The following is a 25,854-nucleotide window of genomic DNA, read 5'->3' on the forward strand; positions in this document are numbered from 1 at the left end:
ATACAGTAAGATGCAAGAATCATTGTATAAGCCAGCATGCATAAAATTTATGAAACTTTTTACAAGCAGGTTTGTAATAAAATTCTGTCTGTAATTCAGTATGTTTACTGTTCATTTATAGCTTTTCCCCCTTATACCTTTGTTAAAGATTATTTAAATGTAGATATGATCACTAATTATAAAAGATTTTGATGCATCATGTCGCATATGTCCGTTATGGATATAAAAAAGCCAATGGCAGTTCTTTCAGCCTTCAATAGTTAATTAAAATGCAGCTGTGGTTTGATATAACTGTATTATTCCCCTACAGGGCTCTATCCTAAAGATAGTGGATTGTTAATATGTCTGGCTGTCTGGATATATAATAGACACCTTAAAACTGTTCCCCGCTCATATTCCTCTGGGACATAAGGGGAAACCATATAAACACGTTGTTTGAGGTCGCGAGAGAATAGAGTAACTTAACCGATAGTGCCATCTGCTGTTTTGGAAGAGGAAGTTGCTCCATTGCATTTGTGAGAAAATAGGTTGGGCACATGTGTGAGAAAATACGGAGGGTTAGTTTTTTTTTTTTTCTCAATTTTCCATATTAAGTAAAATCATTTTGCTTGATTGCATGTAATATAAAACATTCATACACCTTTATCTCATTAAGAAACAAAACGAAACACAAATATGCAGATGATGTCACATTTATCCTGTTAAACAGTGATGCTCTTATTTTAAGTTTAGTAAAGGTAGAATGACTGTGACTCATTTGAATGGTCTGGGTGAGTTATAAAATATTTGTAATACAGTGCAACCTTGAATTGTATGATAATTGGTTCCAGAAGTGTGCTTGTACATCAAAAAACTTATATATTAAAACACTTGTATATCAAAGTGAATTTCCTCCATATAAAAATAAGACGATTGATTCCACAACCCAAAAATATTCACATAAAAATAAATACTTTAAAGTATAAAGTAAAAAAACAAACAAATTAACCTGCACTTTACCTTTTAAAAATGCAGAGCTAAATACAGTTCTGCAACATATGCCTTTATTGACAACAACAGAAAGACATGAAATAGTTACAACAACTAATGACACACATGTTCTCTGCTTCCCATGTTCAGGTGCTTTGTGTTCCGCGCTTTTTGAACAAGCAAATCCTTACCATCAGTACAGCCATCTAGTGGATAGGTGGGTTTATTGTTCATCTGTACACTAGATGGCAGTAGTGATGGTAATGGTAAGGATTGGCATGTTCAAAAAGAGCGGAGAACGAAGCAGGTGAACGGGGGAAGCAGAGAGCATGTGTGTCATTAGGTTTTGACACAATCACTGCAAAAAAATCTTAGCTGCAGTAATTGAGACCAGCAAGAGAAGAAGAGGAAGGATGGGGGCTGCTGTGTAGGACACACACACACACACACCTCGGTGTGAGCACACACATACAAACACAAAATAAAAGATGCTTTAGAAAAAAAACTTTGGTTCAGTTGTGATCATGTTACTCTCTGCATCGAAACAAGAAGTGTATGAGTGCCACATGCGATACTTGATGATATTTGGTACTTGTTTAAGTTTAAGTAGGCTTTATTGTCACTTCAACCATATACAGTTAGTACACAGTGAAACGAAACAACGTTCCTCCAGGACCAAGGTGCTACATGCAACATAAATTTACAACATAAATTAACAGAAAAACTAAACTAGCTAACTAAGAGGCCTAGTTAGCTGGCTAGCGGAGACAGGACAGATTGACATAACATAAATTACAACATAAATTAACAGAAACTAACTAACTAAGGAAGACTATCTACAGAGTTTTTACAGACAACAGACAACATAAAGTGCACGTGCAAATGTGCAAACAAAAGCAACAAAGTGACAGTGCGACAACATAACATGATAATAAGGTGTTGAGGTGATGAGTTGAGGTAGTGACAAGACTCGCTTGTTTATCAAGACAAAATTTATTAAAGATTTTTGCTCATCTTGAGGAACGCTCGCAAACCGGGTTACTTGCAATCCGAGATTCCACTGTACTCTCATCATGTTTTTTTTTTTTTTTTTGCATTGGGAGATGGCACTTTTAATTTTGTTGTACTTGTTGCAATGACAATAAAGACTATTCTATTTTATTCTAACAAATTCATACATTAATACAAATCATAGGGAAAAAAAAAACTACAGTGCTTTCCTGGATATCATGGTTACTGGATACAAGTGCATTAAACAGTCCTCTGATGCTGCATATTTCTGGAGATTAAACACTTTCAGATCCTCCTCTAAGTTCGTTAACAAAAAAACCACTGCTAACCACTGAACTTCACTAAAGTCAACTCCCTTAAAGCAATAATTTCCTGTTTTATCCAAAAAGACCTGAACTTCCTGTACCAAAGACAGGTCATTCGAATCAATCAGACAATGGAAGAAATTGATGGATATTCCTTGATTCTTTCCAATCTTCTCCTTGATGTACGTTGTTATTTCCTTGTTTGCATCAGCAGCATTTTTCCTCAGATATCTGCGGCCTGTCTCTGTCAGTAGGTCTTGTAAGAGAACTGAATTGGACTTCAGTGAAAGACCCATAAGGAAGCGGAAAAAAAGGTCCAGGTGTCCATTTTTACTCTGTAAGGCCTGGTCTAGTACTACCTTTAAAGGGTCTAACAGAGTTGCTTTAAACATTTTGACAGTTTGTTGTTTTTAAAGATTTCCATTGACACATGAGAAAAAAGCATACACTGCAGCAAGATGCTCCTGAACACTCAGATGCACAAAGCTGTACACCTTCCCCAGATGTGAAGTGACTTCCTCAATAAAGATCTGAGTGCAAACTCCTGAGTACACTGTGGCCTCTCTGACATCAATGCCACACTCAGTGATGTCCTCCTCATAGAAGATCAGGTTTCCTTTCTCCAGCTGCTGGAATGCCAGCTTTCCCAGTTTTAGTACAATGTCTGCAATCTGTCGAGAATTCATTTCATGTCTTTGGTACTTTTGGGATCCACGTTTGAGCTGTAAGATCAGGAAATTTGTGAACATTTGAGTCAGGGTCTTGGGGACGTCTCCAGTTCCTGCTTGATTGAACATTCCCTCGAGAACAGTCGCTGTATCCAACAGAAGACTGGCATGTGGCACATAATGTAAAGACTTCGTGATGACTTCAGTTGTGTGATGATTTCATTAGCCAGGGTTTGATCACTGATTCTTTTTCTGAAGTATTCGTCTTTCTGAGGGTCATTAAACCCTCATATCTTTGTTAATATAAAAAGGTGGAATCTGACTAGCCAAGATCGGCGGAGGTGAAATATGCTTGACACTAGCTCTGCAATATATGCAAAGTTCGCAAAACGTCACTATGTTTTTGATAATGTTTTTGGGCCTCTCTGTATATATTGTGCGTCCATACCTATTAATTGCACATCCATTTCTGAACAGCATAGGCTAACATTTTTTTATTTACAGTGGCAGCTCAGATTACGGGCACAATTCGTTCCGGAAGCAGGCTCGTACTGTATTTCAAAACACTCGTAAACCAAATTTAATTTTCCCATAAAAAATAATGGGGAAACTTAAATTATTTGTTCCACAGCCCCCCCCCAAAAAAGAAAAAAACATAAAAATAATTAACATAAAATATAATGCAAAAATAAAACAAATTAATGTGCATTTTACCTTAAAAAAAGTAAAAATAAATCCCGCCAGATAAGTGTTTGCGTTTATGCGCGCAGGCGCTGTGTGTATTGACAAGGAGTCAGAATGTTTAAAAAAACGATAAGATGTTAAAGTTAAACCACAGAGTCTGTAGTCAAAAAACGTGTAGTAGTATATTTTAGCTGAAAATTACACAGCTTGTGTTTGTTCTTAAATTGCCAAAAGAATTAAACTGCCACTGTACCTGTGTGTGGTTTAGCATGTGGATTAGCATGTCTAGATAACTAACACTAGTGAGGATGAAAGTTGTTTTGTTTTTTGTTGTTTTTTTAATGATTTAAATCAGTCAGCTGGTTACAGTATTATTATTATTATTATTATTATGCTGGTCCTAAGTTAACCAGTGTTGTTTGACATATTATGTTGCTTTTTTCTTTTTTTTTAAAAAAAAAATATTAAGTTAATGTTACTGCATGATCAGTTTTTAGAAAACCAGAAGTTTTATTATAGTGTTCAGTGTTTAAGAGTAGTTACCAGAACATGTAACTTTAGGGACATCAGTTAATTATATTTAAATTTTATTTGTCACATACACAGTCATACACAGTATGATATGAAGTAAAATGCTTATGTATGTATGTATGTATATACATATAGTGGAATCTTGGATTACGAGCATAATTCCTTCTGGAAGCGGGCTCGTATTCCAAAACACTCGTAAACCAAATTTAAGTTTCCCATAAAAAATAATGAAAACACAAATCATTCATTCTACAGCCCATAAAAATAATTACTACAAAATATAAAGTAAAAATAAGACAAATTAACTTTTTTTAAAAGTAAAAATAAAAAGTGTTTTCGTTTATACGCGCAGATGCTGTGTGTGTGTAAAATGTGCGTGCACACACACATTAATGGAAAGACTGTTTTATCGAAAAAAATTAGCAAGGAACATCGCTAATCACACTCGCGTGAGCGCATACTAACGGAATCACTGCTGTAAAGTAAAAACAAAAAAAACTAATGAACCTGCACTTTACCTTTAAAAAAAGAATCGCGACAGAGCGGAGTTTCTGTGTAAGGCAGAGAGTGTGCATCTGTATGTGTGTGGGAAGCCAAGAGGAGAAGAGGGTGGGAGGGGGGCTGTAAAGGCGAGTGTGTGTGTGTGTCAAATTACGCACATGCGCACACACGACAGGCTGATACAGAGAGGAAGAGAAAAAATGGATCTTTACCCTCTAATGAGACTTGCTTTTGGCTTTATACGTGCGCACACATACGTGTGTTATAATAAACAGTACACGCGCGCTGTACACATACACTTACAAACACAAAATAAAATATGTTTTACACACACACGTGGTCACAGTGTTATAGTAAACAGTACATGTTGATTATACCAGTAAGAGATGCGCACTAAGACCCAGCAGGGGAGACGATTACCCACAAGTCCGCAGCGCGAGAGAGAAAAACCATTGGCTTAGTTGTGATCACGTGACGCTTGGCGTCAAAACAAGAAGCGCATGCGTGATACATGATATACGGTACTCATAAACCAAGACAATGCTTGTTTTTCAAGTCAAAATTTATTAAAAATCTTTGCTCGTTTTGCGGAACACTCGCAAACCGTGTTACTCGTAATCCAGAGTTCCACTGCATATTCTTATACATTTATTCTATAAGTAGAGACCAATATGTTTGTTTGTGTAAAGGTTATCTTGGTCATTACTGTATATACACTTTACTTTAACTGGGTCCTTTTCAGAAGCATGCCACCTCAGAAACCTTTGAGGAGAACAACAATCTCAACAAAGAAACTGCATGAGAATGTTCCGGAGTCTCCATCAGCACCACATCATCAGTCAGGTAAGCAGCAGCTGACGAGCAAACTCAAGCCCAGCTCTCAACCTTCAGACAGATGGGAATGGAGTAGCTGAATAGTGTTTAGGTAAATCTCAAATGTTTTAATACATTTTCTTTGTTCCATTAGATACTAAGCAGCTTCAGGAGTTACAGACTTTGGACAAACTTGTTGGACATCCACCACAAGAGAAGACTGATGTAGCCAGTGAGAGAGAACTTTTCCAACCCTGTTCCTGTAGCCCTTACATACAGCAAGTAACTAATTTTCCCTTTAACATTTTCTTCTCCTTTTTCACTGATTCTTTTCACTGGAAGATTGTCATAATGCTGTGGACTTTGTGTAACTCCTGTATAAATCATACTTTGAGTTGAGCAGTGTGACACTTAATATCTTTGTCAGGTTGGGTGACATTTTGTATCATTTAGTGTTGTATCATTTAGATTTTGCTGGCGTCTGTTATATTGTGTAAATTGAAAATTTATTACACAATAAAAACTGTATATTGTAGTTTGCACATCTAAGATTATTTTTTATGCATTTATTTTTACACATTGGCTCAGTTTACGAATAAGTGGTAATAGTTAACCATAATATTTTTAATATTATTAACCTGCTGGTTTTAATGTTGTGGCGGACAGAGGTCAGTATGGACACTGACTGGTCTCAGGTGGTGTTTGTTGGGGCTCATCACTGTATGCTGTTAACTGAGAATGTTTGATATGTTCAATAAAACTATAATATTTCTCACTTGTGTTTCATGCATCTCATTTATATTTGGCTTTAATCTCATTATTGTCTTGTATATGCCTAAGCAAATGATCCATTAGCATATTGCATAAGCATATTATAAAGAAATAGATATATTTAATCAAATTCAATATATTATGAAGTATATTGTTAAATAGTAAATTACATACATTAAGATATACTGTATATTTCTCAATATATAAATAGCGGCAATTCCTTATGTATTTTTCAATATATTATATGTTAATACAATATATTATTCAGTATATTGTGAATATATTTAGATTAGAACACTAAATCATTTAATATATTGACAGTTAATATATATAGAAATATATTTTCTTCGCAGAGGGGTCCTTCTTAAATTGCCCTCAGTGTGTGAATGTGTGTGTGTATGTGCCCTGCAAGGGACTGACCATTGTCCATGGTGAACCCGGCCATGTCTCCTAAAGTCTCCTGGGATAGACTCCAGGTCTCCCACGACTCTATATACAGTATACATGGTAAAGAAAATGAGTGAATGAATGAGGTAGAGTGAAAGGTTATCACCTGACAGCTCCAGGGTCTTGGGTTCGATCCTCAGGTCAGGTGAGTCCATAGAGTTTAATGTTGTTCCAGTTAAACTGATGTGGAATTATGTTGAATGTGTGAAAACTAATTGTAAATGTAACAGTTCATGTAAAATGTACATTTATTTCATTCACATGAAGCCTGTGTACATATTTGGAATGAGTTTAATGAAATGTTCTCAGTGTAATTTCCTTTTATTTAGTTAGATTTATTGGTAGGATTAGAGCAGCATCTATTTGTGGTGCTACTAATGTGTGTGTTATCAGTGTAGTGAAGAACACAGACTTTATGTAATTAATAAAAACATGAGTCTTGAAGAGTAAATAAAGATTTTACTTATGAGCACAATTTACATAGATACTGAATATAAAGCATAATTTATAAATTAACAACAGATTCAGTCTCTTCTTTAGTTTTCTTTTTTATAAACAGGTTTATTTCAGTTCATACTGAATAAGAGGTTTAGTGTTAAAAGACACTCTGTGGAACAAATCACCAGAAACCAGAACATGAGCAAAAACAAACTCTTACTTTTTAAAATACTTCATTGTTCAGAAAGTGAGCAGTAAATTCACTGAAATAGGAGACAGTCACATACAGGACACAGGACACTTTTGTCTTCTTCTGTCCTACATTGATGAGTTTCTTTGAAGTTTATCTAGTACTATTTGTTTTATGGACTGGAGGTGGGAGAGCTTGTGTAGCCCCTGTTTAGCCTCCAGTCTCTGTGTATTACTGGTGTTACTGGTTTCATTACTCCAATTCTGTTCTGTGATCTTATATAAACCTCCTGAAGACTGAATTCTGGGTTTGTTGAGTGTCCGTTTCACTACTGTTCTGGTTCTGCTGGGTTTAATCATGATCCACACTGCTTCCTAACTTACAGTTACACTCTGCTTCCTTTCTCCCATCAGAGGAATGTTTAATTTAACTGATGAAGGAGTTATGTCTGTAAAAATCGAAACAGAAAAAACATGTTTCAAATCTGTACCCTGTGTCTCTTTTTCTTTGTAATTATCATTAAAATTACACATGTATCACATTTAGTTAAACTTTATAAACACAAGAAATATGGCATGAAAGTAAAATAAACTTGAAAGATGAGATTATAAGTGCAGTGGTATTTCTGTGGAGAACAGAAACAGATCAGATGAAAGTTCACTTCTATTAAATCAGAACTGTATAGTTATTATCATGAAGTGACAAATTACTGTTGTGTTTTAATTCAGTTCCTAAAGGTATATTCTATGTGCTTCTCTCAGTATGATCACCAACATGCTGCTGATTTGAGCATTTATATTCCTCTTTCACTTCACTCTTACAGCTACATTATATTCTACAGAAAGTACACATTCTGCACTACTCTGTCTGTGTGTTAAGTTTACTTACTCTAGTCGTCCTCCTGAACGCTGCAGTAATTCCTCGAGTTGTGTGACTGAATTTCCCAGTTTATTCTCCCTCAGATCCAGATATTTCAGATGTGAGGAGTTTAACTTTAGTGCAGCAGTCAGAGCAGCACAGTGTCTATCTGTTATACTGCAATCTATTAACCTGCAGAGAGAAACATTTTTATATATTATTTACTTCACAGGGATAAATAATGATGTAGACACACATGTAATATATATCTGTACAGAACCAGTCAAAAGTTTGGACACACCTTATAATTAAATCTTTCTTTGTTTAGTGATTTATTTTCTATATTCTAGTGCAATACTGTTTTTTTTTTATTCCAAAACTATAAAATTATGAAATTAGGTAATTAACAACAACAACAACAACAACAGTCGGTTGTTATTTTAAAACACACAGGTGTGCTGTTCTGGAACAGTTCTTGCAAGAACAGTATTGTCAAGTGCATTTTCAAAAGCCATCAAGCATCATGATGAAACTTGTTTATGTCCTTATTTAATATCCTCAGCAGCGACCTCATTTCCCCTCTCATCTGTTCGAACCTCCCAGCATTCAGCATCAGCAGTATACTAATCATCGCCTGATCTGTTTATCTGATTATAATTTTTTATGGTTGAATGATTTATAAGTCACTGTGTGGCTTAATAACTCAGAACCTGCTCAGGTACAGGGACTGGACTGAAAATGAAAGATGAAAAGTCCTTCAAAAACCCTAGAGAACTATTCCTCAAGACTCCATTAAAATACAAGAAAAGATGTGTGTGCGCACAATTATTCTATTATTAGACATTGTATTAGAGAAGTTGTATTCCCAAGAATCTATTTTATTGATGAAAAATACACTGCTCTCAGTGAATTAAAAATATTAATAAACCTGAATGTTTATTAACAAAGGATGAGAGAGTTTTGGCCTCAAGGGGATATTTTCATTTGCACAATTATTGCTGTCATAGTTAGTCCTGCCGGAGTCTCTGCTTGCACGCTACAGTTAATATACATTCACATTATACATTGTGTGACTGTGACCATACCTAACTGCCATCTCTCCTCTTCTTCTCTTTCCCCCCCTCTTTCTTTTTCCTCTCTCCTCCTGTCCCCCCCTTTCACTCTTTCTCTCTCTCTCTGTCGAGCTACACATGTCGTTCCTGAGCTGCCAGTGATCCAGACTCCCTCTGCCCTCCGGACCTGTCTGACCCATCCTGGTGCCCCGCTTCTGGCTGAAGATCTCGTCACATGGATGCCCCGTGTGTCTCTCTGGGATGCGTCTGGTGTCTGGGAATGATTCTCTCTACCTAGAAAATGGTTCTGGCCTTGACTGGTGTTGGCAACTGTTTCTCTGGGGACTTGACAGTTCGATAGTTCATGACTGGAACTTCTTACAAGTCTACCTGGGTCTTCAATAACTACCTGGACTCCATATTAACATCAATTAACATCAGCTATTATAGCTGAACTGCCTCCCACCCTACACACTGTATAAATGCAGATCATTTACTGCTTTTTGTTTCACCCAAATGAGGATGGGTTCCCTGTTGAGTCTGGTTCCTCTCAAGGTTTCTTCCTCTTACCATCTCAGGGAGTTTTTCCTTGCCACTGTCGCCCTCGGCTTGCTCACCAGGGACAAACTGACCATTTTGATTCATTCAAATTCACATTTCATACAAACCTAAATAATTCTTTTGACTATGTAAAGCTGCTTTGCGGCAATGAAAATTGCTAAAAGCGCTATACAAATAAAATTGAATTGAATTGAATTGAATTGGGCAACTAGTGGCAATTTAGTGTAGTAACTAAACTAAATAATTTTCCTGTCTACTTGATTTAAATTAATTTTAATTCCTAAGATTAATTATAACAAATAAACAACTCGAAATAAAAAAAAGTCAAGTGAGGAAGGGGGGGCGGGTCATTGTGTCGACTTTGAGGCCTTTACTGGCAGCCAAGCAATAGAGTACAGTGGAAACTCGGATTACGGTCATAATTCGTTCCGGAAGTGGGCTCGTATTCCAAAACACTTGTAAACCAAATTTAATTTTCCCATAAGGGATAATGGAGACTCAAATTATTCGTTCCACAGCCCAAAAAAATAATTACATAAATATTATAAATACAAAATATAAAGTAAAAATAAAACAAATTAACCTGTATTTTATCTAAAAAAAATGTAAAAAATAAATCCCGACAGATAAGGGTTTTCGTTTGTGCAAACACACAAACTCTCTGCCTTGCATAGACACAAACACACACACTCAAAAACGCTGCAAGCACTAAGACCCAGCAGGGGAGACGATAGGTCTCGGCTTTACAGCTTCCCTTCTCTCAGGTTGCCAAACAAACACACAAACTCTTCTCTGCCGCAACTGTTTTCAAAGGTGAGGAGCTGTTTAATTTTTGTTGTTGTTTTACTTTACAGTAGTGATCCCGTTAGTATGCGCTCACGCGAGTGTGACTAGCGATGTTCCTTGCTAATTTTTAAACGCACGCACATCTCACACACACACACACACACACACACACACACATCGCGTGGGTGTATTCACCCAGCAGGAGAGACGATTACCTACAATTCCGCTGCAAGAGAGAGAAAAACCGTTGGCTCACTTGTGATGACGTAACGCTCGTTCTTAAAACAAGAAGCGCATGCGTAAAACATGATACTCGGTACTCGTAAACTAAGACAATGCTCGTTTTTTAAGTCAAAAAGTATTAAAAATTGTTGCTCGTCTTGCAAAACACTCGTAAACCACGTTACTCGTAATCCGAGGTTCCACTGTACTTGTATGCATGTGATGGAGCTCTGTGAAATGTCCTACTTCAATGCTGCAGACTTCTTCCTGTACCACTATTTAAAGAAAATGTCTTCTAGAAACTAGCAGTAGGTTTGGGAGTTGATTTTAACTTCATCTAAACTCTGAGCTCATCCTCAATAATAGCAGCCTGTACAAGTCCCCTTCCTCCACCTTACTAGTGTCTGACTTAAAGTGGTGCCGTGTGTCCATTAGTGATCCAGCCACAGGCCCATCCATCTGGTCCATCATAAATCATACTCAATTCATCTGTCTATAAAACATCTGAAAAAAGTTCTAACTTGTCTTGACACCTTGCGCTTCTGGACATATTTTTAAATGTTTTACTTTTTGGTGTTGATTAAATCTCTTTTTGTCCCATTTTGCCTGAGGTAAAGAAGCTGTCTAATAGTTATACACACTTTTCTAGAGGCTGTTAATAACTTTAGGCCACACCCTCCCTCATTATAAAAATCAATATCACATAAGAATCCTTAAATCTAATAACCAGTCAGGTTCATATAGTTTGGAAAATACTGTATTATAATAAATACTATAATATAATATTGTAATAAATATAAACAGACAAATGGCTCGAGTAATATTACAAACACATTTCTAAATCTCTGGTTTGTGTTCTTTAATCTTATATACATTCTTCTGTTTTTGACAGACTCACCGCAGTGTCTCCAGTTTACACTCGTGTTTCTTCAGTAGATCACAGAGCTTCTCCACTCCTGAGTCTCCTAGTTTACACTCACTCAGATCCAGCTCTCTGATGTGTGATGGATTTGTACAGAGAGCTGAAACCACATCAGTGTAGGATTTCACACTTACACTTGGACACAGTCTGTAGAGAGAAAATACTGTTTAGTCCAACAGAGAAAGGAAAGATATAGAAATAAATAAAGTAGTATTATAAACTACTATATTAAACTGTGAGTACAAAGAAATAATAATTTTAAATTAATAATAATTTTTAATACTTAAAATTATAAATGGACAGTAATTTAATGTTAATGACTGTTAATGTGATGGATTTTGACTCTTAGAAACATAAAATAAACTATTAATTATAAAGTAAAAAGATGATGAGTAAGCTCATGGTGACGTGGTGTGACCCACACGTGTTCAACTGATGTCTTGATTTTTATTACAACTCCTGTGATATAATCCATATTTGCCCAAATTATGTCTCTGGAAATGGGTGTGTTTGTGAACGTTTCTTCTTGTTTAAAAACCCACAGTGTAGTTCCACATGATGCCACTAGAGGGTCAAAACCAAAATGGTCACCCGGGTGAACAAAAGTGAAGTGTGTCTTCTTCATGACAACGCGCCGCCCATTCAGCTCACGAAATGGTGAAACTTGTGGGCGACTTGGGGTATGAAATTCTGCATCATTTGGTTTAAATTGTTTAAAATGTTTTACTTAGAGGAATCCTGGTAGCCATGTGCAGAGATGTTCAGTTTTAACTAATTACTGGTATTTCACTCAGATCTCCCTAATAAAAATGACTCACCTGCATGTGGCTTATTCAAGATAACGTTAATTGACATCAGTGTCAGAATATTTTATGACCTTATACAGTGCGTTCAAAAAGTCCCTCCACTGTGGCCAGAGAGAGAAGTTTATGGGAAAATATTGGTTTAATGAAACTCATTATTATTCTCACTCATGTATTTATTTATTGAATCTCACACAGGGTCGCGATGTCGTATTCTTGTGTCTAGAAAAGCTGCTTGAAATTTCCCACAAACTAAATCTGAGTTTTTATCTCCAGCTTTAAAAACGCGCTCCACTACAAAAACACGTTCTTCGATGGGTAACGTTTTCACACAAAAATACACGGCCGATGTAAAGGAAAGAACTCCTCGGATACGTACAACAGACTGGTGGAGCCAAACAAGAGCGCGTCAACACACTACTACTACTGTACGTGTCCGCTGTGGAGAGACTTTCTGAACACACTGTATTAACAGATCTGTGCCCAGAGTGACACAAAGGCCGTTTTAACAAGTAATTTAAGCGAGTGTCACAAAAGTAATAAAATAACAATAAAGCCATAATAAATCACAGGACTTCTAATTTTAATACTCAAGTACATTTGAAGGTGAGAAATTCTTTCCTTTTTCACAAGTAGAAATGTTAATGAAGGACTTTTACTGGAGTAATATTTTACCCAGGGGATCTCTGCTTTTACTCAAGTACAGGATTCATGTACTTCATCCACCACTGGGTATTGATCATTTTCAGATTTTGTAATCTGCTAAAGAAAATAATTTAGTAGGACTTAGTAATGTACTATTATATTGATCATATATATTTTGTATTGTTTTATGTTTGAATTGTGTTTATTTTCTCAAGATGTCGGTACCTGTTTAAAGTAATTGGTCATGAATGTTGGAACAGCAATGCTTAAAATTATTTTAGTAAATATTGGTGTTTATGTATAAATTTTATGTCCACATTAAGAGTTCTCTAAATTACTGATAGTTACAATTCAAAAATTGCCCTACACAGGACAAAAAGAAATTCTAACCTAAATGTCCAATATACATCTAGAAATAAATGTCTTTCTAACTAATTCTGAATGTAATCTAAATGTTCTTGTGAGGTTCTGATCTGTCCATGGAAAATATGTCTCTCTGTGGACATCTTAAGATCTAACACATAACAAATTTGGCCAGTCATGAGACGTCCAGTGTGGATGTTTTCTGGTGTCGTCACATTTGAGCCACCTCAGTCCTGGGGAGTAAGATCTGGCTCACCTGACTACTGAGCCGTCGCTTTGTCTCCCCCTTGTGTGTCTGCGTGCATATTGTTCCCCATTACCTTTGTTTACCACTAGATCAAGTTTACCTGTGTCTACCCCATCTGTGTCCCTATTTATTCCAGTCGAACCCATATCACTTCGTCTGTTCACTGTTGTGCACCTTTCTGTGTTATGTGTTTTCACCTAAATGTTTGTGTATTCTTCTACCCAGGACTGAGAGGATTCTGCAGGCGGGAGCACATTGCTTTACTAAGCAATCCTTCGTCAAGGTCAAGTTCAAGGCTGACAAAGAGTCAGTGCTGCGTTCGCCACAAAGGCTACGTAACCAGTTTGTTTGGTGTGGTCTAGTTAGCTCCATTAACCACCTGCAGACCCAGCCTGGGGAAGTAACCCCAGCTCTTTTTGTGATTCTTTTTTTGGACATCTCTTTAAGAATCAATAAAACCTGTGTTCCATTTAAAACCCTGCACTAGCGTTCGCCTCTTCAGTGCAAAGCCATGACAGGTGTCCTTTATTGAGTGTCTACCTCTCACTACTTGTTCCTAATCCCACATCCTCCTCAAATAAATCCTTATTTACTCTTTATTACTGATAATAAATCAGATCTAAACAGCAGGTTAGACATGTTAGTTAGACATTACTTGTTAGTGCTGGCGAGAGCTTTGTAATTGTTACTGCACGTTATTAAAGCTGTTTCATCACATCACTGAGTTACTCACAGCAGTGTCTCCAGTTTACACTCGTGTTTCTTCAGTAGATCACAGAGCTTCTCCACTCCTGAGTCTCCTAGTTCACACCACCTCAGATCCAGCTCTCTGATGTGTGATGGATTTGTACAGAGAGCTGAAACCACATCAGTGCAGGATTTCACACTTACACTCGTATACAGTCTGCAGAGAGAAAATACTGTTTAGTCCAACAGAGAAAGGAAAGATATAGAAATGACTAAAGTAGTATTATAAACTACTATATTAAACTGTGGTTTGTGCTCTTCATACACACATTCTTCTGTTTTTACCAGACTCATATGACTGGGTCAGAACTAAAAAAACATAACCATTAGGGTTATAATACAAAACTCAACTGTACAATTTATTAAATACTAAACGTGATTTTAATTACAGAGTCTGCAGGAGAGAGAGAGAGAGAGAGAGAGGAAAGTACTTTGTCATTCTGGGTTACTGGGTTATTACACTGCCTGGGCATAAATAAATAAATAAATAAATAAATAAATAAATAAATAATGTAAGATCAGTCGCTAACAAAAGCTCAGACTGACCATCGCTACACAGAGGACCATAAACGAGGCTGTATTTAGATTTTTATGGAGACATGGCTGAACCACAACATACTGAATACCACAGTGGAGCCAGCAGGCCGCTCACTTCATCGTGCCGACAGAGCTCTGTGTTTACATTAATGAAACATGATGCACCAACATGAACACTCGTACATTCTGCTCGCCATATGGAATATTTAATGCTTCATTTCTGATCGTTTCACTCGCCTAGGGAACATACAGTCACTGTTGTCATGGCAGTATACATGCTGCCACATGCTAACGCTAAGCTAGCACTAAAACTTATGTTTTGAACATACAGAATTAAATATAATTGTCCATGAGACGGACCTAGAGGTGGACACTTCATCTGCACTGTCTTACATTAACCACTGTGCTGACAATGTCACCGTTAGCAAAAGCATCTGAGTGATCCAAATGAGGATCCATGGACGAACAGCGAAGTCAAACATCTGATTATAAAAATGAGACATTACCTTCAAATCATGAGATCTCTCAGCCTGCAGCACTGTCTGGGCAAACCTCAAGAGAGACATCAGGACTGAAAAATGCAACTACAAACCTCAGATAGAAGAGGACATTAATAGTAACACAAATCCATGAAGGATGTGACAAAGCATCCAGCCCAAAAAAAATCACACACAGTCTACACCAACTAACAACAATGGAAACCAGTTGGAGGATCTTTACAACTTTTTGCTTTGACAAAGACAATAATCAACCTCCAGCCAGTTTTGACCTGTCTGACACTCCACAGACTGTTTTGAGCACTCATGAGGTGTGACGGCCCTCTGTAGCATCAACATATAGAAAGCTGCTGGGCCTGACCTGACTCCAGACCTGTGCTTTCCAACTATCAGGGGTATTTACACACATTTTCAACCTCTCTCTGTCCACATGCACAGTCCCTTCATGCCTCAAATCCACCACAATGTGCCCGTCCCCAAGAAACCCATTATGTTTGCCCCTCCCCCAACAGTGCATCATAAAAATGTGTAATAACTACGTTTGGTCACAGCGGAAAATATATCATTTTCTCTTGGGATATACGATGGAGAATTGTCCGTCTCTAACACAGAAAACATAACCAGATGCAGACTGAGGTAGGGGTGACATGGGCAGGTGTCCAGGGCAGAATCTCACCAGGAGCAGCACAGTGGGTGCGGAAAATAAAAACTAAACCTGGTGAAATGTTTGTACGTCACATTTTTCACGTCACCGTTGGGACGATCTAATCATTTTGATTCATACACATTTTTCACATTTCACACACATTTCCATAATTTTGGATTGTGTAAAGCTGCTTTGCGACAATGACAATTTTTAAAAGCACTATACAAATAAAATTTTATTTTTTAAAAATTACATTTAAAATTTTAATTTAATTGCTCTTACTCCTACTCATAAAAGTAGGACCAAAATTTAATTAAAGGGGTTTACACTTAAATCACATCTTAACTGCTCCATGTAAAATCCATTGTGTTGATGTATAAAGACAAAAATATGAAATCAGATGTACACCTACAAATCAGTCATTACATCACTATCTATAGTAAATTTATTTAAATGTCCTGGAATGTTAAGAGAAAAGTCGGTTCGATCCCAACATTTAGAGTTGTGTCTTACGTGAGTGTCTGCAGTCTGTAATGTGAATCCTGCAGCAAAGCCGAGAGCTGATTCACTTTAATGTCTTTAGTTGTTCTGTACCTCAGATCCAGCTCCTTGTGCAGTAACGGGTTTTCACCTACAGTGTTAGTGAGACACTTGCAGGCTTTCTCTGCATCAGAACTTTTCAACAACCTGTAGGGTAAATAACATCAGCACATTAATAACTGTGTATGGAAACAACAAGGAACTGATGGTCATGTGTTTTAACTGTGATTCAGTTTCTGATTTTAATGTGTATCTGTATCCGGCTGTATCAGCTACACAGAGGTGTAAAGAGTACACCATACTTGTGTAAAAGTACAGATACCTTACTGTAAAAATGTCTTCATTACAAGTTATAAGTCACCAATTCCAATAAGACTTGAGTAAAAGTCTTAAAGTATCCGATTTTAAAAGAACTTAAGTATTTTACTCGTACTGAATGTAGGCTCAAAGAACACCAAGAAATGTGAAAAACAAGAAACTGTTTATTTATGAGGTTTTATTTCCTAATATAGAAATAAAATTGAACACTTCAATATTTCAAAATGGCAGAACAAAAGTGCGTCTCAGTCAAACTTAATTAATGTGAAACACCTGGCATTTGGCAAGCTGCTAATTCACGTTCACGTGGAATAGCCTCATTTAGCACATATAGATAAATAGCATCCAGTACCTTCAGCATCCTGCAGATGGCGATATCGCCACTTTCGCCCAAGCAATTAGCCATGGCAGATAAAGATGCCGACTTGTCGCGCACAATCACAATGTAATGAGTAACGGTAAGTGTCTGTTCAAATGTACTGGAGTAAAGAGTACATAAATTCAATCAAAAATGTAGACGAGTAGAGAGTAAAAGTTGCTTATATTTTTTATAAAAAGTCCATTTACTCAAATACTTAACACCACTGCAGCTACAGAATTAGTGCACACTAACCATCATTTCTTAATAAATTATTATTAATTTAATAATCAGTTAATAACAGTCTGTAGTGTTATTGTTTAGGTTTATTTAATACAAAACTCTATTCAGAACCCTTTAACATTACGATGTGATACAGTGAAACTGAATAATTTTAATTAAATTATTCAGCAGAATTAAATCATTGTCAGTGGGCATCTAGATTGTGGATTTATTGATTGGTTGAGTTTTTTATTTGTTTGTTTGTTCATTGTTTTCCTGACCTCAGTGTGTTCAGTGTACTGTCTGGATCCTGTAGTAAATCAGTGAGCAGCTTCACTCCTGAGTCTCCAGGGTCGTTCCCTCTGAGATCCAGCTCTATCAGGCGAGATGATTTCAGAGCTTCAGCCAGAGGAGTGTATCCTTCCTCTGTTATACTGCAGTCTGAAAGTCTGGAACAAAAGGAAGTCATTATAAGGGTAAAGGGGATAAAAGCCTTTTATTCTATTTAGATTCATTTTGGTGCTTCACATATGGAACATTTATTAAGATTGAATCTAACCCTACTATATTTCCCCCTGGTTGTGGTTCTTTAGACAGATGAGAACACAGCAATCACACTCAAGTTCAAGAACATTTGAGCACCGTGATCTCAGTCCACTTCCAAACAAAATGAGAAAGCGGTGACTAACATGCTGTGTGTTATGGGGTTTAGGGCTTTTTGGTAGATGCGAGGTGCAAACTGAGCCAAAAGATATTGTTCTGTGTGGACGAAAACATTTTATTTGACTGTAAAGTCTGTAAAGACTACAAAATTAATACTTTAGGTCAGTGCCAGATGTGCTAGTGAGTTTTTCAGGAACTGCTGATCTACTGGGATTGTCACACACTTCAGAGTCACAGAGTCACATAATGGACGTGCAGCGAACAAATCTGCATTGACTGTGTGATGTTCTCATGTCAATATGGACAAAAATCTATAAGGAACATTTCCAGCACCTTGTTTAATCTATGGTCATGAAGAATTAAAGCAGTACTGAAGGTGTAAAGGGACAGATGCTCAGGCCGGTGATTAGTATACTGCTGATGCTGAATGCTGAGAGTTTGGAGAACACAAGAGTGAAAATGTGGTTGCTGCTGAGGATGTTACATAAACAACCAGTTTGTTACATTTCTTCTAATTTCTTTAAGTTAACCTACATCATTAGATTTATTAAGAAATGGGGGAGGGGTCAAGACTTTTGCACAGTACTGTAATTTTGCCATGCAAGAGGTTCTGTTCTATGCCCCGTCAACATTCAGCCTCAGCTGCTTTTTAATGGGTTGAAACTCACAAACCGACTCTAACGTAACTCACATTCTCTTGTTAAGTTGTTCACTCCTGACTAAGATTCATTGTTACTCTAAATGCACTGCTGAATGAGTGACTCTATAATCAGTTCCTACAGGATACAAATATACTGACAGTGAAGTAAAAATATCACTGATCCAGGAACTTATGCTATTAACTGACATACCCAAGTTTCTGGAGTTTACAGGATGAACTCTTCAGTAGAGTAGAGATCTGTTCCACTCCTGCATTTCCCAGGGTGTTCTCACTCAGGTCCAGCTCTGTCAGGTGTGAAGGGTTTGAAGTAAGAGCTGATATCAGATCAGTACAGCCTCTCTCTGTAATACCGCTCTTACTCAGCCTGCAGACAGAGAACACAATTGAGACACAGATCTTTAAATACAGAACAGATAACCAACCATCATAAACATTAAACATTTATAACTAATTACTCTGTCCAGGCTGTACACACAGTGCAGTAGACTCTTTATCATCACTGTGTGATAAACATCCACACGAGAGCACAAAGAGGAAAAATGAGGTGAGGTGCTTCTGCTAGCATTTACATCACTCAAAAATGCCTAACTGTAATGAACACATGCTGGGTTTAAGTCCCACCTTTGTGCTCTTTGTCACAGCTAAGACAACTAAACCCATTATAGATACAGAAGGCGGAATTTATCAAAAGAAAAATAAAATCTTATCTGTATCTATTAATGCTACAATGAACTCAGGGCAGTGCAGATACAGATTTTAATAAATGTCTGTCAGTACTGATCAGTCTCAGTCAATCCTTCAGTTAGTCTCAGGTTACTTTGCTGTAACCCTGTTCCCTGAAAAGGTGGGAACGAGATGCTGCGGTTGTGAAGCATGTGTGTACCAAACGCCAAATTTTGGCTTATATAACCTCGGTCAGGTGACGTCATCTGATTAGACGCACCTGCAGGTTATAAATAGGAGTGAACCAGAAACATTCCTCAGATTGATTTGTCTGAAAGGACGTCCGGTCACATGGGCAGTGCGGCATTGGGACGCAGCATCTCGTTTCTGCCTTTTCAGGGAACAGGGTTACAGCAAAGTAACCTGAGACGTTCCCTTTCAAAGGCTACACTCGATGCTGCGTGAAAACGCTATGGGAACGAGAGTACCAACGTCGCCGCACTGCAAGTGTCTGGACCCCGCATTGTGTAGCGTATGCGCACAAGGCCGAGAGGTCTCAGAACTATGTCTGGGAAGCTGACTCGAGGACCCGTGAGCCCGGAGTGACAGGAACATCCAGACTATAAAATCTAACAAATGTGTGCGGAGAGAACCAGCCCGCCGCATCACACACTTGCTGCAGGGGAATACCTCTTTCTAGTGCAATAGATGAAGCAATCCCCCTGGTTAAATGAGCCCTGATTCCCAAAGGCGAAGTGAGCCCACGCTCCTCATAGGAGAAAGCAATAACATCTCTCACCCAGTGTGACAGGGTCTGTGTAGTGGCGGTAGCTCAGTGGTTAAGGCATTGGACTACGGTTCGGCAAAAATGGAACCCGACGTTGTTTTAAATAGTCAAAGAGTTGGGCTAATAATAATAATGATAATACTAATTATAATTATTATTATTATTACTGGTTATAGAAACAAATGAAAACAACAGTTAAACACTTGATCATATGTATCTGTGCTAGTTTGTGTTTGTGATTATGTGACCCATAATCATTTTTTTCTCAGTATAAAATTTTTGGGGGTTTTAAGAACTCCATCAAAAGAGCAAAGACAAACTTTAGAAGGAGTGGAAGGTAAGAAACCTCAGTGGAGAATACTGACTATGACATGGTGCTAATTGCTCTGTGTGTGTTTTTGGCGGGGGGGCGGGGGGGGTACTTCAGACTTACTTGTCTGTGCACAATGTTTGTGTTAAACCAACGGAGAAATGCAGGAACGCACACACACACCTCTCATCCACAAACGCTTTAACTGTTGTCTTGTAAATCGTTGATTAAACCTATGAACACAGCTGTTCAGCATCAGTCCTAAATGTAGGACTGATGCTGAACAGCTTCAGTTCCTACATTTGAACACAAGCGCAGGGTATGTTTTTGTCCTTAATTAAAAGACACCAATATGTTAATAATTTACATAATGATAACATGTTATTTATGTTTAATGTTTATTTTGCGGGAAAAGGTAATAAACAATATTTAAAATAAAACAAACCAGGAAGTAAGTGTTTCATACATTAAAGTGCTTTGTATAACCAAGTGCCCCAACAGACATAGTAACAGTGTGGAGAGTGTGTGCGCTGTGGGGGATTGGAAGGTGAACGAAGATAATCATTTACAAGACAAAAGACGTTCAGAGGTGTGTTATGCCCTAAAACGCCCCCACCCCGGCACGGATTGCCCCCCATTACGCAATCGCTATCTTCAAAGAAAAGCCGCCGCCCCTTTTCATTCAAACGCGTTAGCGAGTGTTTTTTCTTTCCCTACGCTCGGTTTTGTGAACACAGTTGCGTTCAGTAACACGATGGAACCAATTACCTAAACAGCAGCAACAACAACCATTATGATCACACTTTGTTGAATTTATATTGCTTAAATATTTCGCAGCTCTGTCCTCTTTGCATTGCTACGTGTTTATTTACTTCCTTTTCGCATCGCACGTAATGCATTTTAAAATCGACACTATAAAACTTGGAAATTATATAATATACAATCAAACATCACGTTATTAAAAGTAACAGGTTTGTCACTACTCTTCTCTTATGCAGCACGGCTAAAAAGATAATAAAAATTACACCAAAGTGCTGCAGGTTTGGTGTCTGTGAGCTTTTCCTAATCAGAGTTAGACAGGGGGCATTTTATGGCTGCTCCAGTTACACTCTACTTAGATATTGCACAGAGGGAAGTTCATTTTTTATCCCAATGAGACGTGGTGACATAACTTACACCAGGTTATGGTCGCTGAACCGCTGGATGTCCAGGTGGTGCTCCGAAAACAACGTGGGCTTTATTGATAATTGGAAGACCTTTGAGGGCAAAGCTGGCCTGTTAGGGCGGGACGGTGTCCATCCCACTCGGGAAGGTGCTGCTCTCATTTCTTGTAGTATAGCTCATAGTCTTAGAAAAGGCCTAGTTAATCAGTGACAATCCAGAGCCCAGGCCAGGGAGCAGACAGACAGGCTAACCCAACCGTCTGCTAGCTGCATAGAGTCGTCACCCAGGGTTCACTCTATTGAGACTGTGTCTGTTCCCCGAGCTAAAATCAAATTTAGAAAGACTCAGAAAGTCTGTTTTAGTAATTTAATTAGCATAAAGACCACAAACTTGGATCAGACTGAATGCGCAGCCGGTACCTCTGATCTGAAGCTAGGACTGTTAAATATTAGATCTCTCGCATCTAAAGCAGTTATAGTTAATGAAATTATCACAGATCAGGAGTTTGATATACTCTGTTTAACAGAAACCTGGATTAAACAGGACGAGTATGTAGCTCTAAATGAAGCTAGTCCTCCTGGATACAGCTACATACACCAGCCTCGGTTAACTGGTAGAGGAGGAGGCGTCGCAGTTATTCACAATGATAATTTGACTATTGTACAAAAACACGGACACAAATTTAATTCATTTGAAATTCTTTATAGTAACATAAGTGTATTTAACTATATTAAGTCAGCTCAGTCGATCCCGCTAATTGTCATTTACAGACCTCCAGGGCCGTACTCGGAATTTCTTAGTGAATTTGCAGATTTCCTCTCAAACCTAGTCGTTTCTGTAGACAAAGTGTTAATTGCTGGAGATTTTAATATTCATTTTGAAAACCCAGAAGACCCTCTGAGAACTGCATTTATGTCTATACTGGACTCGGTAGGAGTAAATCAGTGTGTAGTAGGACCCACTCATAAAGCAGGTCACACTTTAGATTTAATAATATTATTTGGATTAAGTATAAGAAATTTATTCACAATACCACTATCTGAAGTTATCTCAGATCACTATCTTGTCTCAATTCAAGTGTGTCACAATAATAATGTACACACAGCGCCGCGCTACCGTATGAAACGTACATTCACATCAACTACCAAACAGAGTTTTATCAGTAATCTCCCAGAGTTCCCAACTTCGATTAGATCACCGTCTGACCCCACAGAACTCGATCAGGCGACTGAATATTTAGAGTCGACATTTCGCTATACCCTAGATAATGTAGCTCCAGTCAAAAGAAAAATTATTAGAGATAAAAAACTTGCTCCCTGGTATAACGATCACACGCGCACTTTAAAACAGACCGCTCGGAAATTAGAACGTAAATGGCGTCAAACTAAATTACTAGTATTTCAAATAGCATGGAAGGAGAGCATCCTGAACTATAGAAAAGCTCTTAGTGTAGCTAGATCAACATATCTCTCCACTCTTATTGAAAATAACAAAAATAATCCTAGATTCTTATTTAATGCTGTAGCCAAATTAACCAGAAATAAGACCACTGCAGAAATCTCCACAACAACATCATGCAATAGTGAGGACTTCATGAACTTTTTTAATAATAAAATTGTAAATATTAGGCATAAAATTGAGGTTTTGAAACCGAACAATGTAATTGATGCAGATGTTAATCTAGCCATGTCAGACCAGAACTTAGAATACTTTACTCCCCTTGAAGAGAATGAACTAATTTCACTCATCTCTTCTTCAAATTCATCAACCTGTATATTAGATCCTGTACCGACACATTTTCTTAAACAGATAGTACCAGCAATAATAGAACCCCTGTTGAGAATAATTAATTCTTCACTCAGCATTGGATATGTTCCAAAATCTTTTAAATTAGCAGTTATCAAACCAATAATTAAGAAACCTGACCTCGACCCCTGTCAGCTGTCCAGTTACAGACCAATATCAAACCTCCCCTTTATCTCTAAGATCCTGGAAAAGATAGTAGCGGAGCAGCTATGCTCATATATACATAGAAATGGCATACATGAACTGTATCAGTCAGGATTTAGGCCTCATCACAGTACAGAGACAGCGCTTGTTAAAGTAGTAAATGACATTCTATTGGCCTCTGATCAGGGTTGTGTAACTATGCTTGTATTATTTGACCTCAGTGCAGCTTTTGACACCGTTGATCACGCTATTCTTCTTCACAGATTAGAAAATGTAGTAGGAATTAAGGGTACAGCCCTCTCCTGGCTCATATCCTATCTGACCCACCGTTATTAGTATGTAGACTTAAATGGTGATTATTCTGCATGTTCTCTAGTGGAGTTTGGCGTTCCGCAGGGTTCAGTTTTAGGTCCACTGCTTTTTTCCCTTTACATGCTTCCTCTGGGCAACATAATCCGTAAGCATGGTATTAGTTTTCATTGTTTTGCTGACGATACACAGTTATATGTCTCAGCAAAACCTGATGAGAAAAAACAGCTTACTAAAATTGAGCAATGTGTGCAGGACATAAGAAATTGGATGCTAATTAACTTCCTTCTGCTAAATCCGGATAAGACAGAAGTTCTAGTCATAGGACCGCATACAGCTAGGAGTAAAATTTTAGATCACACCGTAACTTTAGATGGCCTTTCTGTTCCATCAAATGCAACAGTGAAAGACCTTGGTGTGATTATTGATTCCAGCCTTTCATTTGAAGCACATGTAGATAATATTACCAGGATAGCATTCTTTCACCTCAGAAATATTGCCAGAATAAGAAATTTATTGTCGCTAAACGACGCAGAAAAACTAGTTCATGCTTTTATCACCTCTAGGTTTGACTATTGTAATGCCTTACTGTCTGGTTGTTCAGCTAGATGCATAAATAAGCTTCAGCTAGTCCAGAATGCAGCAGCGAGAGTCCTCACCAGAACCAGAAGATATGAGCACATCACCCCTATCTTATCTTCACTCCATTGGCTCCCTGTGAAATTTCGCATTGATTTTAAAATACTACTCTTGACATATAAAGCATTAAATGGTCTCGCGCCGCAGTACCTGAGCGAACTGCTAGTGTCTTACGATCCGCCACGCCTACTTCGATCAAAGGATGCAGGCTGCTTGTCAGTACCGCGTATTATGAAAAATACAGCTGGGGGCAGAGCTTTTTCTTACAAAGCCCCAAAGTTATGGAATAGTCTTCCAAATAGTGTTCGGGACTCAGACACAGTCTCAGTGTTTAAGTCCAGGCTAAAAACCTATTTATTTAGCCAAGCATTTTTATAAATAGATTTGCCATAGGTAAAGGAGCAGATCTGGGGGACTCATGGACATAGAGTATTATGGTGAACTGGTATGTTTGGATGCTGTCTTCCTCACTCTCATTGATCACTCAGGTTTGCTGACGGTGAGGTGATTGTTTGCTTTACATGTCAGGAAGCCCTCATGTTTGTGTTTCCTTCTGGCTCTCCCTTTTAGTTATGCTGTCATAGTTAGTCCTGCCGGAGTCTCTGCTTGCACGCTACAGTTAATATACATTCACATTATACATTGTGTGACTGTGACCATACCTAACTGCCATCTCTCCTCTTCTTCTCTTTCTCCCCCTCTTTCTCTTTCCTTTCTCCTCCTGTCCCCCCCTTTTACTCTTTCTCTCTCTCTCTGTCGAGCTACACGTCGTTCCTGAGCTGCTAGTGATCCAGACTCCCTCTGCCCTCCGGACCTGTCTGACCCATCCTGGTGCCCCGCTTCTGGCTGAAGATCTCGTCACATGGATGCCCCGTGTGTCTCTCTGGGATGCATCTGGTGTCTGGGAATGATTCTCTCTACCTAGAAAATGGTTCTGGCCTTGACTGGTGTTGGCAACTGTTTCTCTGGGGACTTGACAGTTCGATAGTTCATGACTGGAACTTCTTACAAGTCTACCTGGGTCTTCAATAACTACCTGGACTCCATATTAACATC

The 25,854-nt window shown here is 38.0% G+C and overlaps 2 protein-coding genes and 1 long non-coding RNA gene across 4 annotated transcripts in view; all 3 read right to left on the reverse strand.

Annotated features, from left to right (window-relative positions):
• LOC128527607 (NLR family CARD domain-containing protein 3-like) overlaps positions 1–25,854 on the reverse strand; it is a 96,469-nt gene that overhangs the window by 18,690 nt on the left and 51,925 nt on the right. The window lies entirely within an intron of this gene.
• LOC128527621 (uncharacterized) lies at positions 7,122–15,625 on the reverse strand. 2 transcript variants are annotated; one of them, XR_008360893.1, is made up of 4 exons: positions 14,521–15,625; positions 11,706–11,829; positions 8,217–8,378; positions 7,122–7,776 (listed from the first exon to the last, which is right to left on the reverse strand). It is a non-coding gene; the product is annotated as an uncharacterized LOC128527621 (long non-coding RNA). The 2 variants fall into 2 exon arrangements; XR_008360894.1 differs by lacking the exon at positions 11,706–11,829 and having other exon boundaries at positions 7,123–7,776; positions 14,521–15,615.
• The window catches only part of LOC128527605 (NACHT, LRR and PYD domains-containing protein 3-like), a 30,658-nt gene continuing 22,539 nt past the window's right edge, over positions 17,736–25,854 (reverse strand). The window contains exons 11-12 of the mRNA XM_053500070.1: positions 19,167–19,340; positions 17,736–18,101 (exon numbers count right to left, since the gene is read on the reverse strand). Of these exons, the coding sequence (XP_053356045.1) occupies positions 17,918–18,101; positions 19,167–19,340 (358 nt within the window). The 3' untranslated portion in view covers positions 17,736–17,917. The remainder of the gene's footprint in view (positions 18,102–19,166; positions 19,341–25,854) is intronic.

The sequence above is a fragment of the Clarias gariepinus genome, chromosome 7 (assembly GCF_024256425.1).
Source record: "Clarias gariepinus isolate MV-2021 ecotype Netherlands chromosome 7, CGAR_prim_01v2, whole genome shotgun sequence".
Taxonomy (NCBI): Eukaryota; Metazoa; Chordata; class Actinopteri; order Siluriformes; family Clariidae; genus Clarias; species Clarias gariepinus.